Here is a 14,765-nt window from a genome sequence, read left to right as displayed (position 1 = left end):
GTTAATTATTATTACCTTTAATGTCTGTCTGCAAATATTTAAAATTTATTTTGTCTTAGCTGGGTGTTATGATGCATGCCAAAGATCACAGTTGCTCAGGAGACTGGGGCAGGAGAATCACAAGTTCAAAGCCAGCCTCTCCAGCTTAGTGAGACCCTGTCTCAAAATAAATTAAAAGGGTTTGGAATATATATCAGTAGTAGAGTACATCCCTCCCTGCCAGAAAATTTTCTATCTTTGGAAAACCATTTAAGGTTATAATAGTTGGTTTAAACTTTTGCATTTTAATTAGTAAATGTTATGATTCAAAATGACACAGAAATTAACTACATTTCATATTGCACTTTGTTTATGTATTTATGATTATTTCATTTCTAGGAGCAAGAACTCTATCAAAAAGAAGGTTTAGGTGTTAATGAAGTACATTATGTGGATAATCAGGACTGTATAGGTATGTATTTTTTATTCTATTTTTGGGAAATGTGTGAAAGTATAGCAAGTGCATTTGCTAGTCACTTTTCTGTGTTCTGTGACTTACATTAGTAGCCATGGGACTTGAAACTAGTATCTGAGGGATGTTTATCTTTTTTAAAAAAATTTTTTTAGTTATACATGGGCACAATATCTTTATTTATTTATTTTTATGTGGTGCTGGGGATCGAACCCAGAGTCTCACATGTGCGAGGCGAGCACTCTACCACTGAGCCGCAAACCCCAGCCCCAGGCATGTTTACTTTAAAAAAAAAATATATATATGTATGTGTGTGTATGTATGTATGTATATATATATATATATATATATATATATATATATATATATATATATATATATTTACTTGTCAGTGGACCTTTTTAAAATTTTATTTATTTTTTTGTAATTGTAGATGGATAGCATGCCTTTATTTTATTTCTTTATTTTTATGTGGTATTAAGGATCAAACCTAGCACCTCATATATACTAGGCAAGTGCTCTACCACTGAACTATAGCCCCAGCCTCTTGATGGACCTTTATTTTATTTATTTATTTGAGGTGCTGAGAATCGGACCTAGTGACTCACACATGCTAGGCAAGTGATCTACCACTGAATTAGAACCCTATCCTGGAAGTTTACTTTCTTAATACTGCTTGCAATTTATTTTTCCTATCAAGACATCAGATTCAGCTTTGTTGAAACTTTTTCTAAAAGCTCTTCTATTTATTGTGTATTTACTTAAAAATCCTAAAAGTGTGAACCAGTTTGGAGGAGACTCAGTTGCTCAGGCAGCAAAGGGATTTATTGTCTCTCATGACAAACTCCATAATTAGGCTAGGCTCCAGGTGAAGATTGTCAGAGATTCCCTTAGTTCTCTTCTCTTCTGTGCACCCTCTCAGAGGTTGCAAGTTGGCTTTAGAAATTCCATGTGTCACATCCACAGAATACTGTGTAGCAGAAGGGTCTCTGTTTTCCTTGCCTTTTTTCTTTTTTAGCAATAAAGAAACCTTCCCCTCTAATCCCCCAGCTAGCTTTCAGTTCTCCTTTTTTTCTACCCCATCTCTAAAATCAGCTGTTTGCAAGGGGTCTTTTGACAATCTGGTCAATAACTCATGTCTAGGCTTGGACAACATAGAATAATAATGATGATGATACTTTTTATATTTATATTAAATTATATTAAATAGTCATGTATATTAAGAAGTTGCACATGCTCCCTCGTCTACTCAGAATACCCCTCTCTTTTCTCATCTCTGTGCCTTTGACTGGGTGGTTTGCTATCTGCCTGGAATTCATCCTTTTCTGAATCTTTCAGCCCACCTCTGCCTCCTTCTACATCTATCAGAATACCCTCATTATAACATGTCCCTCCTTTACAACTGTTAATTACCCAAGAAGCATTATGTTCTGATCAAGGCAGTTAGAATCTTAAATTCTCTTCCTGTGTCTTGGAGCTCTGTCCCATTCAACAGTTTTTATATACTCTACTCAAGCAGATTACATTTTATAGTTATTTTGGACAGACAGAAAATTCAAACAGCGTGAAGGAAAGGAGCATAAAAATGTGCTGTTCCTGAAAAGTTTTGCTTGAAAGCATTAAAATCAGTTTCTAAAACTAGTATTGAAAGCTCTGCATGCAAAAGCTTCTGTAGTTTTACTTAATTTTGAATGTAGATGTCATCTGGAAAAGGGATAATTTCTGGTTTCTTTCCCTCTTATCCTTGTTTACAGTGGAATGGTTATTACATTTTTCATTTTCTTTATTGAGTTATTTTCTAAAATCTATATTAAAAGTATGATGTGACCTTCTAACAAATGGCCAGGTTGAAATAAAAATGCATCTGTTCTCAATAGTCTTTGATAGAATACTTTCAGAATCATCTGTTTCATTGTTTCCAATCAGTCCTTGAAATTTGAAATTTTTCATGTTATCTTTAAAGTGTTGTTTCTACCCTGAGTGTTTTCATTTTTTGAAATAGATTTAATTGAAGCAAAATTAGTTGGAATACTGGATATTTTAGATGAAGAGAACCGCCTTCCCCAGCCAAGTGACCAGCACTTTACATCTGCAGTTCACCAGAAGCACAAGGACCATTTCCGACTCACTGTGAGTTTGCCATTCTTAAGTTGAGACACTGGTGGGAAAAGAAGTCTTTGAAAAGGTGCACCAGATAGCAGATATTAATAGATCATTAGAATCATAAATTATGTAAGGTTTGAAGTAATTCTCTCATATCTAGCATCAGCTAGATTCAAACCAAATTATGTAAGGTTTGAAGTAACTCTCTCATATATACCATGTTTTATAGAAGGACATTTAATTTATATATATATTTCTTGATGATATTGCTTTATATGGACCAAGAATCTCTTTTCTGGCTAGAAAGTATATACCTCGAACTTGTGATCCTCCTGCCTCAGCCTCCTGAGTTGCTGGGATTACAAGAGTGGCATCACTGTGCCCTCTTTGAGTGTTTTTGCTTGAATTATCTCACTTTGTCCTATTAGTCTATTTGTGCTACAGACAAGCAGACAAGCAGGGAGAAGTTAAGTAATACTCTCGCATACATATGAGGAAGTGGTAAGTTTGAGAGGCAGATGAGGCAGTTGGCTACAGAGCCTTCTCCCTGACTTGTTCTGGTCTGTTGCTTTGTATGGAGAAAAGCCTGTGTTCTGTGAGCTCTCAGACCTTGATTAAGCCTATAAAGTTCCCACTCTTATTCTTATTCTTATTTATTTATTTAATACTTATTTTTTTGTTGTAGTTGGACACAATGCCTTTTTTAATTTTTTAATGTGGTGCTGAGGATTGAACCCATGGCCCCACACATGCTAGGTGAGCGCTCTACTGCTGAGCCACAACCCCAGCCCTTATTTTTATTTTTAAATGAGATTTTTTCCCTTTACTTTAGGTTATTTTATGGGTCAGATGTGATTGTGTGTGTGAAGGTGTTTTGGAAACTTGAAATGATTCAAATATGAGATACCATATTCAGATGATACAATCTTAAAATGATTTAATTTTTTGGAAATGTTTGTGCTTTTTATGTAAACATGTTAGGATGTACGGTGGGAGAGTCCCTGTACTGATCTCAGGTATTTATTACCTGGCTGTATCTGGAAATCATCTGATTAAATGCTATGGGCTTTGGTGGATTTTAAAAGATCTCTGGGTGATTCTAACAAGTACCAAAGTCAAAAACCGCTGCTTTTGAAATATATAAAATAGGCAGTTAACTTTATAAAATGCCAACTATGTCTTGCATGTACTTCTAATGATGGGATTTTGTTTTGTCTGTGTTTGTTTGTAGTTTTGTCTTACACCTGTTTTTTTCCCCTAGAGATTATCACCAAAAATTTGCTAGAATTCACTAATACTCTAAGGTATATCCAGATGCTTACAAAGCACTATAATTGTGAAAATTCCCTTTATAATTTTAAGTATTTTATACCTCAAACATTGTGTAAAGGACACCTAAGTAATGTATTTTTCATAATTTAATAACTTATATATGTTTTTCAGATCCCTAGGAAGTCTAAGCTGGCAGTACATAGGAATCTGAGAGATGACGAAGGCTTCATTATCAGGCACTTTGCAGGGGCAGTGTGCTATGAGACAGTGAGTATAACACTATAGTGTACAATACAACTATAGCTTCTAGTTGGCTATTTAAGTTTAAATAAAATTAAAAATTCGGTTCCTTAGTACATTAGTCACACTTCAGGTGCTAAATATCCATATTGACTAGTGACTGTTTTGGACAGTACAGATATAGAACATTTCTTTTATCAAAGAGAGGGTTCTATTAATAGTGATGAATTAAGGGACATTTATCATAAGATGAACTAAAACATTCTATTTGATTTGTTTTTCAGACCCAGTTTGTGGAGAAAAATAATGATGCTTTGCATATGTCTCTTGAATCTTTAATATGTGAATCCAGGGATAAGTTTATACGGGAATTATTTGAATCATCCACAAATAACAACAAAGATACAAAACAAAAAGCAGGAAAACTTAGCTTCATCAGTGTGGGAAACAAATTTAAGGTATTTGTGTTAAATACTTGAAAGTTTCTGCTGTATTTAAAATATATTATTTTATATTCTATTTTTTTTTTCTTTTTTTCTTTTTTTTTTTTAATTTTTTATTGTGGGTTGTTCAAAAAATGGATCAAGGAGCTTGATATCAAATCAGAGACGCGCCGTCTGATAGAAGAAAAAGTTGGCTACGATCTACAGTCGGTGGGGTCGGGCTCCAAATTCCTCAATAGGACACCCATAGCACAAAAGTTAATAACTAGAATCAACAAATGGGACTTAATCAAACTATTTTATATTCTAAAGTGGATAATTTAGATCACTGTCATAAATCCCACAAGTGAGTTTTAAGAGAACACCCTGCTTTGTTGATACTTATATGCAAAATATCAAAACATAGCCCTAGTCATTAAATATACAGAAATGCTTAAGATTTTCTAAATGTGTTCTTTCTTGGTGCATAACATATCTGATTGCTGCTCCTAATGTTCTTGCTTCTGCATACTGTCTAGTTGACCTTCAATCCTTCTCTTTCCCATGTGTTTTCTGTTTCCTTCCTCATTCAGCAGTTTTGTTTAGCTGGAGTAGTTCAGCTCGGGATGGCTAGAGAGGACTAGTTGAGTTGAGAGAGGAAAAGCAGGCACAGCCAGGGGCTTCAGGTAAATGATCGCCTTCATGGACTCCTATTTATAGAGTGGCTGCCATGTTAAAAAGAGCCGGTCTCAAGTTAATGATGCAGTTTATAATTCATTTCAACATGTTTTCTCTCACAGTGGCATTGTGGGCATGCATCTTGTACTAAAATTTAATTAAAGCTTTTGATAACTTCTGCAAAAGATAATTGCTCAGGTGTGGCAAACTCTTTAAGTTGCTTATTTAATATTAAAGAATATTTCATTTGTTAATTTTGAGTCACATTTATTCTTTGAAATCTGACAAGGAATTGTCACAAGGTTTGTCTTAGAAATTGAATACTACTAATTAGTTATAAAATTAGTTGTATAAAAATAATTTAAAAATGTTTATAATATAAGTTTAAAGATCAAGAAACTATCATGTGTAGAACAAAGAAATAGAATTAATTTCTGTTTTATACATCTCCACACAGTAAAGTTATTATATTTGAAATAAATTACGTATTTGCCTTTTGAAATATGTACTTTAAATACTAATATGATGTAATTAGTATCATGGTACTAACTTTAGTAAAACCTTGAATCCTTTTTGGATTGAGATGGGCTCTAAATAATGATTTGAGAAAATCATATGTGTAAAACCTAGGTTTAAAAAAAATAGCTTACACATAAATATAGGAAAAATTAATAATATGTTTTTAGATAGCCAAATAAAAATATTTGAATTTTGTTATGTTATATTCATTAATTATAAGTTTATGTTTTACTCAGTTGGCAATATGTTTTCTCTAATTTGAATATTCTTTTATTCCTGATTGGACATTTGACAACAGATTGGTTTAAAAATAGTTTGTTAGTGGAATGTACTCATAGTTGTAGCTAGTCAGAAGGCTAAGGCCAGAGTATTGCTTGAGCCCAGAAGTTCAAGGGTCAGACTGGACAACATAGCAACCCCCAACTCAAAAAAATTTTTAAAAAAGAGGACATTTGCTGCTATAAAGTGGATAACATTCATTAAGTTTTTTCCTACTGTGGTACTGTAGTAGTTTTGCTGATAAGAACATACTTGAAATTTTAGATAACATAATTATAACCAAAAACATTCTTAAAATTCTTCTTTGCTTTAAATAATCTTTTATGTTGAGCCTTTGAAGTGACTTAAAATTGTTTATATAAGCCAGGTATGATGATGCATGCCTGTAATCCCAGTGACTAGGGAGGCTGAGGCACGAGGATCAAGTTCAAAGCCAACCTCAGCAACTTAGTGAGACCCTGTCTCAAAATAAAATAAAAAGGGGGTGGGGATGTGGCTCAGTTGTTAAGTACCCCTAGGATCAATCCCTTGTACCCCCCAAAAAGTATATATATATAATAATATGTATTTTTATGTTCACTGCTGAAAGCTATAACTGAGTGATAACCATAACAAAAGATTTTCACATTTTTCTGACATGAAATTTTAATAATGTTTCTTAATTTTGAATATAGTTGGATAGCTCATTAAATTTGAGGCATGTAAGGCAATAATACAAAATAGGCTACTACATTTAATGTAGTATTTCAGTTATCCAACATTATAGGAAACAAAAGTTTTTCATGATATTTTCAAATGATTGAAACATAACCCTTTTACTGTATTTTACAAAAAAATCATTTCTTTTTGATGGAAGCATTCTTCTACTATAAATATGAATATTTGTTCTAAATAAAATATGTCCTAAATAAAATAAAATATGTTCTAAATAAAAATGAACTACGAATTGCCTAAGGCTATTTACCCATATGCTTTATGGTCCTTGACTATTGTACTTTCATAATTGACTTTCTTTTCTCTTTTCTCAGCTGCTGTTAGTTTATTTTTCTTGTTTCTACTCTTCTGACTGCCTCCTTTATGGGGGAGAACACCATGCTTAGTTTGTGGATGAAGGAGCGTGGACTTTGTGAGGGTTGTTTTCTTTCCAGAATAGTGGCTCTCATACTGCTTTTCAGTAATGTGAGGGTCCTGATTGATTAAGGTTGTCACAACTCTGTCAACCAGATAAGTGGTGTACATCTTTAATCTAACAACAAGTTTATTTCATTTTAATAACATAAGCCTATGGTATGTGTGGTATACTATAGCATCACAGACAGGAGACTGAAATTTGGTGTCATGCCTTTGTCATTACTAGTTCCATGATCGTGGGCAAGTTATTTGTCTTCCTAACCTCCATGCTGTACCTGCAAATTGAGGCTAATAATACATCCTCAATTAGGATTGTTGTGTTTTATTCTTAATTGACTTAAATATGGCAATGCTCATGAAAAGATTTGAGCAGTTGAACAGTTCCTTACTCATAGGAAGTATTCAGTAAAGTGTACCTGTTAATTTTAATTATAGCTATGATCAATATAGTATATTAAGAATTAACATTATAATTTAACTTTTCTAAGTAGTATAATAAGCATCTCAGTATAAAAATCCAGATAAAGAATTTTATGTAATTAATTTACTTTGCAGAGTAGTGAAGCAAATAAATGATTTTAAGGTACTGAGCCAGAGTAAAATATAATTAATATTATAAAAACAGGAAAGCATAGTAATTTGTATTCATTATCAATTTTTTTGAGAAAGTTGTCCAAGTTTTAAAAAATATTTGAAATGTGAACTGTTTTAAAACAGTAAGGAGAATTTCTATAGCTAGATAAGACAATTTTGTTTATGCCAAGTGTTTCATGAAATATTTCTAATACATACCAATAATGAATATATTTTTTTAAAAAACATTTTTTAGTTATAGTTGACAATATAGCTTTATTTATTTACGTATCTATCTATTTGTTTATTTATATGTGGTGCTGAGGATTGAACCCAGGGCGTTGCACGTGCTAGGCGAGCCCTCTACCACTGAGCCACAACACCAGCCCCAATAATGAATATTTTAAACGTCCTCATTCTTAAGAGTCTATGACACAAACTACACCTAGTTTGCCACATGTTAAAACACTGAATTATTGATCTCATGTTGAATGCATCCCCATATTTTCATTAACTTCCTTCATTGCCTATATAATTTTTCCTCATTTCATCCTACATGCAAATTTGTGTATTTTTAAAAAATTTTACTAATTTTCAGTCTTTTAATTATACCAGGCCTGTGTAAGTAAGTAAAGTTATTGACCTTGACATTTCATTATCCATTTTGCATGATGCTGTTAAAGAGTTTATATGCCAGCAGGTTGTTAAATTGTAATGTGTTATATGTGGATGTTATTGCATGTTATTTTATTCTAATATGGGAGAATTAATATTAACTTATGTCACTGTGTTCTTTGGTTTTTGAAATAAACTGATTTCCTTTCTTTTACAGACACAGTTAAATTTGCTTCTGGATAAACTTCGAAGTACTGTGAGTACATTTAACAAGAAAGCAGGTTTCTTTGAATGGTCCTCTAGAACTATTATATAGTAATTATCTAAGTAAAGAATAGTAACCCTGGAATAATTAAAAATATATTTTAGGGCTGGGGTTGTGGCTCTGGGGTAGAGTGCTTCTCTCAAATATGTGGGACAGTGGGTTTGATCCTCAGCAGCACACAAATAAATAAAATAAAGGTATTGTGTCCACCTACAACTAAAAAAAAAAATTATTTTAAAAATATATTTTACACCAAATTTCCTTTGTTAAAAAAATCAGTTTTTAAGATGATGATTATTCTGGTTAGGTTTTTTTCCTGAAGAGAAGTTAAATATGTATGTGAAGACGAATTATTTTGTAAATATGTAGAACTCTTTGAGTTTTATTAAATTAAGATTAGCCTATAGTTTCAAGAAGGTGAAAAATATTTTGTAATTATGGAGTAGAATGATGAAATGATTTTTTTATTTTTAGGATTGCAAATAAGGCATTATAATTTACCCTTATTTTGTTACTCTTATAGTAACATTCTACAGACATGGCAATGTGATGTGGGAAAATATGTACATGATATTTTTATGTGCTTTTATAAAGGCAAATCTACGAGGAGTCTTTTTTTTTTTTTTTTTGCTGAAGATTGAACACAGGTCTTTGTGCATGGTAGGCAAGTGCTCTACCACTGAGGTACATCCCCAGCCCTTTTTATTTTTCATTGGATGCAGGGTCTCACTAATTTGCCTAGGCTGGCCTCCAGCTTGCAGTCCTCCTGCTTTAGCCTCCAAGTAGCTGCAATTACGTATGTGCACCAACATGCGGGCCAGGAGGCTGTTTTTTAACTATACATTTTAGGGATTTACCCTGATTTTTTAAATGAAAAATAAAAACTTGACATAGAAAGATATTTAGTATATGGATTGTATAAATTAAGCATGATTCCAAACAAATCTACATAACTTAACTGACTATTCTTCCTTTTCAAATACTAATGATTTTGAAAAGCCAGGCATTTATTTTGTCAGCGCTACTGTTGCTTAACTTACTGTTAGACTTGCTTTTGGAACCATTCAGAAAATCTTTTCAATATTCTTATTGGCTGCAAGTGTTTATCTCTTAAAGATCAAGCATGTTTATAAACCAAGTCTGATGAAGAAGGTATAGAGTGCTACTCTAAAATATTACTTCTGTGATAGAAACATGTTCTAAAATTTTTCAGTGAGCATCACCTTTGATGTAATTTTTGTTTTGCAAGGTGACTACTTTGAAGAGAAGCTGCTATTTGAATGTCTAGCATGTTAGCTTCAGCACATGAAAATTTCTTTGTATACCTAATCAGTATTCTTTCTCCCTCATTCAGCATAATCTGATAACCAAATGAATGACTTTAAGCTTTTTATTTCAAGCTTTAAATGTTAATACTATGCTAAGACATTTTTTAGTTCCTTAGTGGTTATTTTAAAGTTTCATGTGTTAATATGCTTTGAAAGTTTCTGGTATTCGTAAAAATAGAAAAACAAGAAGGCTATATGTATTATCTCAAAAGGTGCCTTTGTTCTCCTAGGGAGCAAGCTTTATTCGTTGCATCAAACCTAATTTAAAGATGACAAGCCACCACTTTGAAGGTGCTCAAATTCTGTCTCAACTTCAATGTTCAGGTATTTCCATATATTCATAATCTGTGTCACTGTGTGTCAGTAGTCATAGCTTAAGTGCAATTTAATAGGACCAATGATTTGAAGTAATTCACCATTACCTTAGTTATTTTTAAGTGTAATAAGATTTTTATCTTATTTTCTTTGATTCTAAGAAAAGCATGGGTGGCAAATTATTTGAGTAATATTGGGTTATGGTTTATTATGAAATAAAAGCATTTTACATAATTGTAGTAAAATTTTATAAAATCACTTTAGTAGAAAACCTGAATCTCCCTTTTGTAGGCTGCTTTCCTATTATCTTCTCAGTCCAGTCATTTCTCATTCCCTACGCAGCTAGAGTAGGAAGTTTGTTTTGTTGTCCTTGCTTCCTCTCTACCATTTGTGAAAAAATAAAAAACAGAATGAAGCCCTTGGTTCTGTGGCCCTTTCATGCATTTGATTAATTCTATCACTTCCCATCCCTATCCCTGCACAGATGACTTGCTACATCACAGAAGTCTCAGGCCCTGGGCTCATTTTTTCCTTTACCCCATGCCTACCCTCGATCCAATACTGGCCTTTTCCCTGAGGCATCAACCTTCTTATGTTTTGATCCAGCTTAGTCTCCTGAAACTTTCTCAAACTCTCTTGCCTCCGTATTTTACTCTTTGTGGAGGTAGATTTAACCGTGAAATATGGTCACTTACGTTTCAGGATCCTTCATTGAAATGAACCCTTTTCAAAGCCTGGTACTGAATTTTGTATTCTTTAGTAATTTGTAATTTTGTATTTTGTTCCTGAAAGAACCCTCCCGGAATCACATACACTCTAGGCTTCCCAAATCTGGATCTACCTCTCACTGCCTCTTACAAAACCTTAGCTGTCTTAAGTTTGTTCTGCCCTTTCTTCTTGTCTGCCTGGGATTGGGAGACAAGTCAGGTTGACACCACTTAAAATTCATGGTCGGTGACCTTTTAGGGCTCTCAAACCTGTCCTGTCAAGTTTCCTTGGTTAGCTTGTTCTGTTTCTCTACAGAACAAACTAGTCTGACCAATCCTGTTCTTAAATCTCTGAGCCTCTGCCAGAAGATGGCCTTACCTCTTTGCCAAAAAACTTTAAAGCTTCATCTGTCTGCTACCAAGAACATGCACCTATCTGAATATCCTTCCTTCCTATTAAGAAAGCAGAAATTGGGCTGGGAATGTGGCTCAAGTGGTAGTGCGGCCCGGGTTCGATCCTCAGCACCACATACAAACATACAAAGATGTTATGTCCGCCGAAAACTAAAAAATAAATATTAAAAAAATTCTCTCTCTCTTTCTCTCTCTCTCTCTTAAAAAAAAAAAAAAGAAAGCAGAAATTGCCTCTCTTCCTAGTTGAGGCTTACAGTGCTTTGAAATCCATACCTACTATTATTGCAAGTAGTCACCTTGCAATACATATAATCAGCACTGAATACATATGCCTATATATTATATGTATTGAACCATTCCCTTTGGACATGGGTCTCTCTCATTTCACTTAAGTGTGCTTAAATATGCTAAAAATCTGATCTATGATTTACATTCCCTTCCATCTACTCCCCATCTTTTTTTCTTACCGTGGATAGTTGTTCCCTTTCCTCTCCCACAAATAGTCTATTCTCAGTTTATGCCCTCAACTCACTCTTTAACCTCAAGAGAGTTCAGCTTTTATCTTGATAAGGTCACCGGTGGTTACCGTCTTAAATCGTATGTTCATTTTGCAGTCCTTAGTGGACTTCACAGAATTCAACTCTGACCAGTCTCTTCCACATTTCTTTTCCTTAGCTTCTGAAACAGTGTATGCTCCTATTTTTCTTTGGAATTCTCTGGCCTTTCCCAACTCCTCTACAGGCTCATTTTCTTCTACATGGATAGTATTTCTTAATAGTTTTTCAGGATTTGGGTTTATCCTATTTTTCTACTCATTTTATATCAACTCTGTCTAGTAGAATTTTCCAGATGATAGAAATATTCTGTATCTGTGTTATTTAATATGGTAACCCCTAGACACTGGCTATTCAGCATCAGAAATGTGGCCAGTAGGACTTATTTAAAGTTTAAATAAATTTAATTTTAATATTTTAAAATTTAAATCGTCACATGTCTAGTGTACCTACAGAGCTTGTGGCTAGTGACTGCCATGTTGGAAAGCACAGGTTATATATTTTCTAAGTCTCCCCTAGCACCATTGATATTACTTCCTAAATAATGAGCCCTATTATTCTCTAGTCCAAGCTGTCATCATCTTGTTCCTGGCCTTTTGCCTTAGCTTTGTAAGTATTCTCTTTGTATCTACTCAGTCTCTTCTTCTTATGCAACCTGAATTATTACTTTACAACTCAGCTCTGATCATTGTTTTTACTTGCCTAAAAAACTGTAATGGCAGCTGGGTGTGGTGGTGTACCCCTGTAACCCCAGCTACTCTGGATACTAAGGCAGAAGAATTACAAGTTTGAGGCCAGTCTAGGCAACTTAGACCTTGTTTCAAAATAAAAAGTAAAAAGGATTGGGATCGTAGCTCAGTGGTAGAGTGCTAGCCTGGGTGAGGCCTGGGTTCAATTTCTTGTACTGACATTAAAAAAAACAAAACAAAACAAAAACAAAAACAACAACAACAAAAAAAAAACAAAACAAATCAAAACTTCCAGTGGCTCCTTTTAGCATTAGAGTGAAGAGCAAAAATCCTGGTAGCTTGTGAGGCCTCATACTATCTAGCCTGTGTGTCCTTAGCTCCCTAGTTTCACTTTCTACCCTGCCTCTTCTCTGTGTGCTTCAGCCATACTGACTTTCCTTTCAGTCCCTTCAGTACTCTCTTGCAGGATCTGTGCATATGTTCTTCCAGTGTTTGGAACACTCTTGCTACATGCTGCATCTTTTCATCTTTTATGTCTCAACTTGATTGCTACTTTTCTGTGAAAGCCTTTCTTGATATTCCTGTCCTGGAAGGGAGCCTTAGTTCATGGTGCTACAGCTGGTGTCTTTATTTTAGAGTCATAGTTACAAATTTTATGTATACTTGTATAATTATTTTTCCCTCCTCCAATCCATAAGCCCATGTTGACAGAAACTCTGTTTTGGCTGATACAAAATCCGTTTCCCTGGAATATATTCTTTGTTGAATGAAATGCATAGTCTAGGAAAATTCTAACAAATACTGGAAAATTAAATAACTCATGTCTACTGAATTCTTGCATATAATACAGATGTATTTTTGTGTTTTGTCTTTTAGGGTGTTGTTATTTAGAATTTAACTTTTTTTCCCATTTAAATTTCTTTGTAGGATTTGCTTTACATAGTATAATTCATTTATTGCCTAAGTGAGCATCTAGTGTCCTGGAAAGTCAAGCATATTTAGATTTAGCTGTATGTGCTATTAGATTAGCAGAGTATGGATTTACTGATGGGTCAGCAAGGATTCCCCTTTCAGAAAGCAGGATATTTCATATGTTAAGTTGCATTGGCCATTTAACAGATGAAACCCATTCGCGATACTTTGTTTTTTAAAGTACTAATAATAGTATAATTGTATAGTTTTGTAATAAGAAAAAGCAAAAAGTAACAATGAGTGGTAGGAATAAGAAATATTTATGAAGCTTTCTAAAATAAAGATATTTAAGATTTGGATTCTATTTTACCTTTTCATTCTTACTGGGTTTTATTTTTCTGTTTTGAGAATAATTAAGACACCTATTAAAAACTTCTTATCATCCAATATCAGGACAAAGTACAAAAAGGTGAGAGAAAGTAGGTTGTCTTCCTCTGTGAAACTGAAGCTGTGCTGTCCATAGTAGAAAGGGTAGTTCTAAGTATACCAGCCAGCAGTGTATGGAACAGCTGTTTATCAGACTCCCAGATTAAGAGCCAGGTCTTGGGAGTTTCTAGAAGAGTATTGACTTATAGTCATTGATTTCTATTTTTCAGCTCAAAAATTAACTTCAATTATTAAGAAGTCCATTGTAGGCTTAGTAATTTGTTAAGCTCCATGAAATTCTTAATGAACTTCTATGAACCAGTTCATAATTTGCAGAGATAAAGCAAGCCTAGAAACTTAAGAGGTGGTAAAATCTGTGGCAATACCAACCAAACCTTGTTTTTATTTCTCCAAGCAGAGCCTAGAACTAAGTCTAGTTCTGGAATTTTTTTTCTTATAAGAATGATGGTCTTTATGTTTCATTAATCACCATATACTTTATGCTTTTTTATTTAGTTATATTTCTTATACTGATCAGATTAAATTTTGCTCTATTCTTTTAAAATTAATGTTATATTCCAGCATATAGTTGTAGCATCTTTTAATCAGGAAACACTACAAACAGTGATCTTGTGGATATCTGGATATTCTCCACAAATATCTTCACTTACAAGTATGAAGGGTTGTAGGGTAGGCTCAGAGAAATATAAATTACTGAACCAAAGGGATGGGTGTTTTCTAATTGCCATCCAAGATTGTTGTCTTGATTTACTCTAAGAGTGTATGCCTGTGTTATTCTACATAGTCATCAACTCTGAATACTATTGATGTTTTGTACCTTTGCCAGTCAATAGTCTAAAATTCAATATGGT

The 14,765-nt window shown here is 33.6% G+C and overlaps 1 protein-coding gene across 3 annotated transcripts in view; it reads left to right on the top strand.

Moving 5' to 3' along the window:
* Myo6 (myosin VI) overlaps window positions 1-14,765 on the top strand; it is a 138,730-nt gene that overhangs the window by 94,938 nt on the left and 29,027 nt on the right. For all 3 annotated transcript variants that reach the window (XM_071613248.1, XM_027928224.2, XM_027928222.2), the window contains exons 15-20: window positions 379-451; window positions 2,454-2,581; window positions 3,998-4,093; window positions 4,351-4,524; window positions 8,501-8,539; window positions 10,107-10,200. In XM_071613248.1, the coding sequence (XP_071469349.1) occupies window positions 379-451; window positions 2,454-2,581; window positions 3,998-4,093; window positions 4,351-4,524; window positions 8,501-8,539; window positions 10,107-10,200 (604 nt within the window). The remainder of the gene's footprint in view (window positions 1-378; window positions 452-2,453; window positions 2,582-3,997; window positions 4,094-4,350; window positions 4,525-8,500; window positions 8,540-10,106; window positions 10,201-14,765) is intronic.

Source organism: Marmota flaviventris, chromosome 6, assembly GCF_047511675.1.
Source record: "Marmota flaviventris isolate mMarFla1 chromosome 6, mMarFla1.hap1, whole genome shotgun sequence".
Classification (NCBI taxonomy): Eukaryota; Metazoa; Chordata; class Mammalia; order Rodentia; family Sciuridae; genus Marmota; species Marmota flaviventris.
This window is presented reverse-complemented; position numbering and strand designations above follow the sequence as displayed.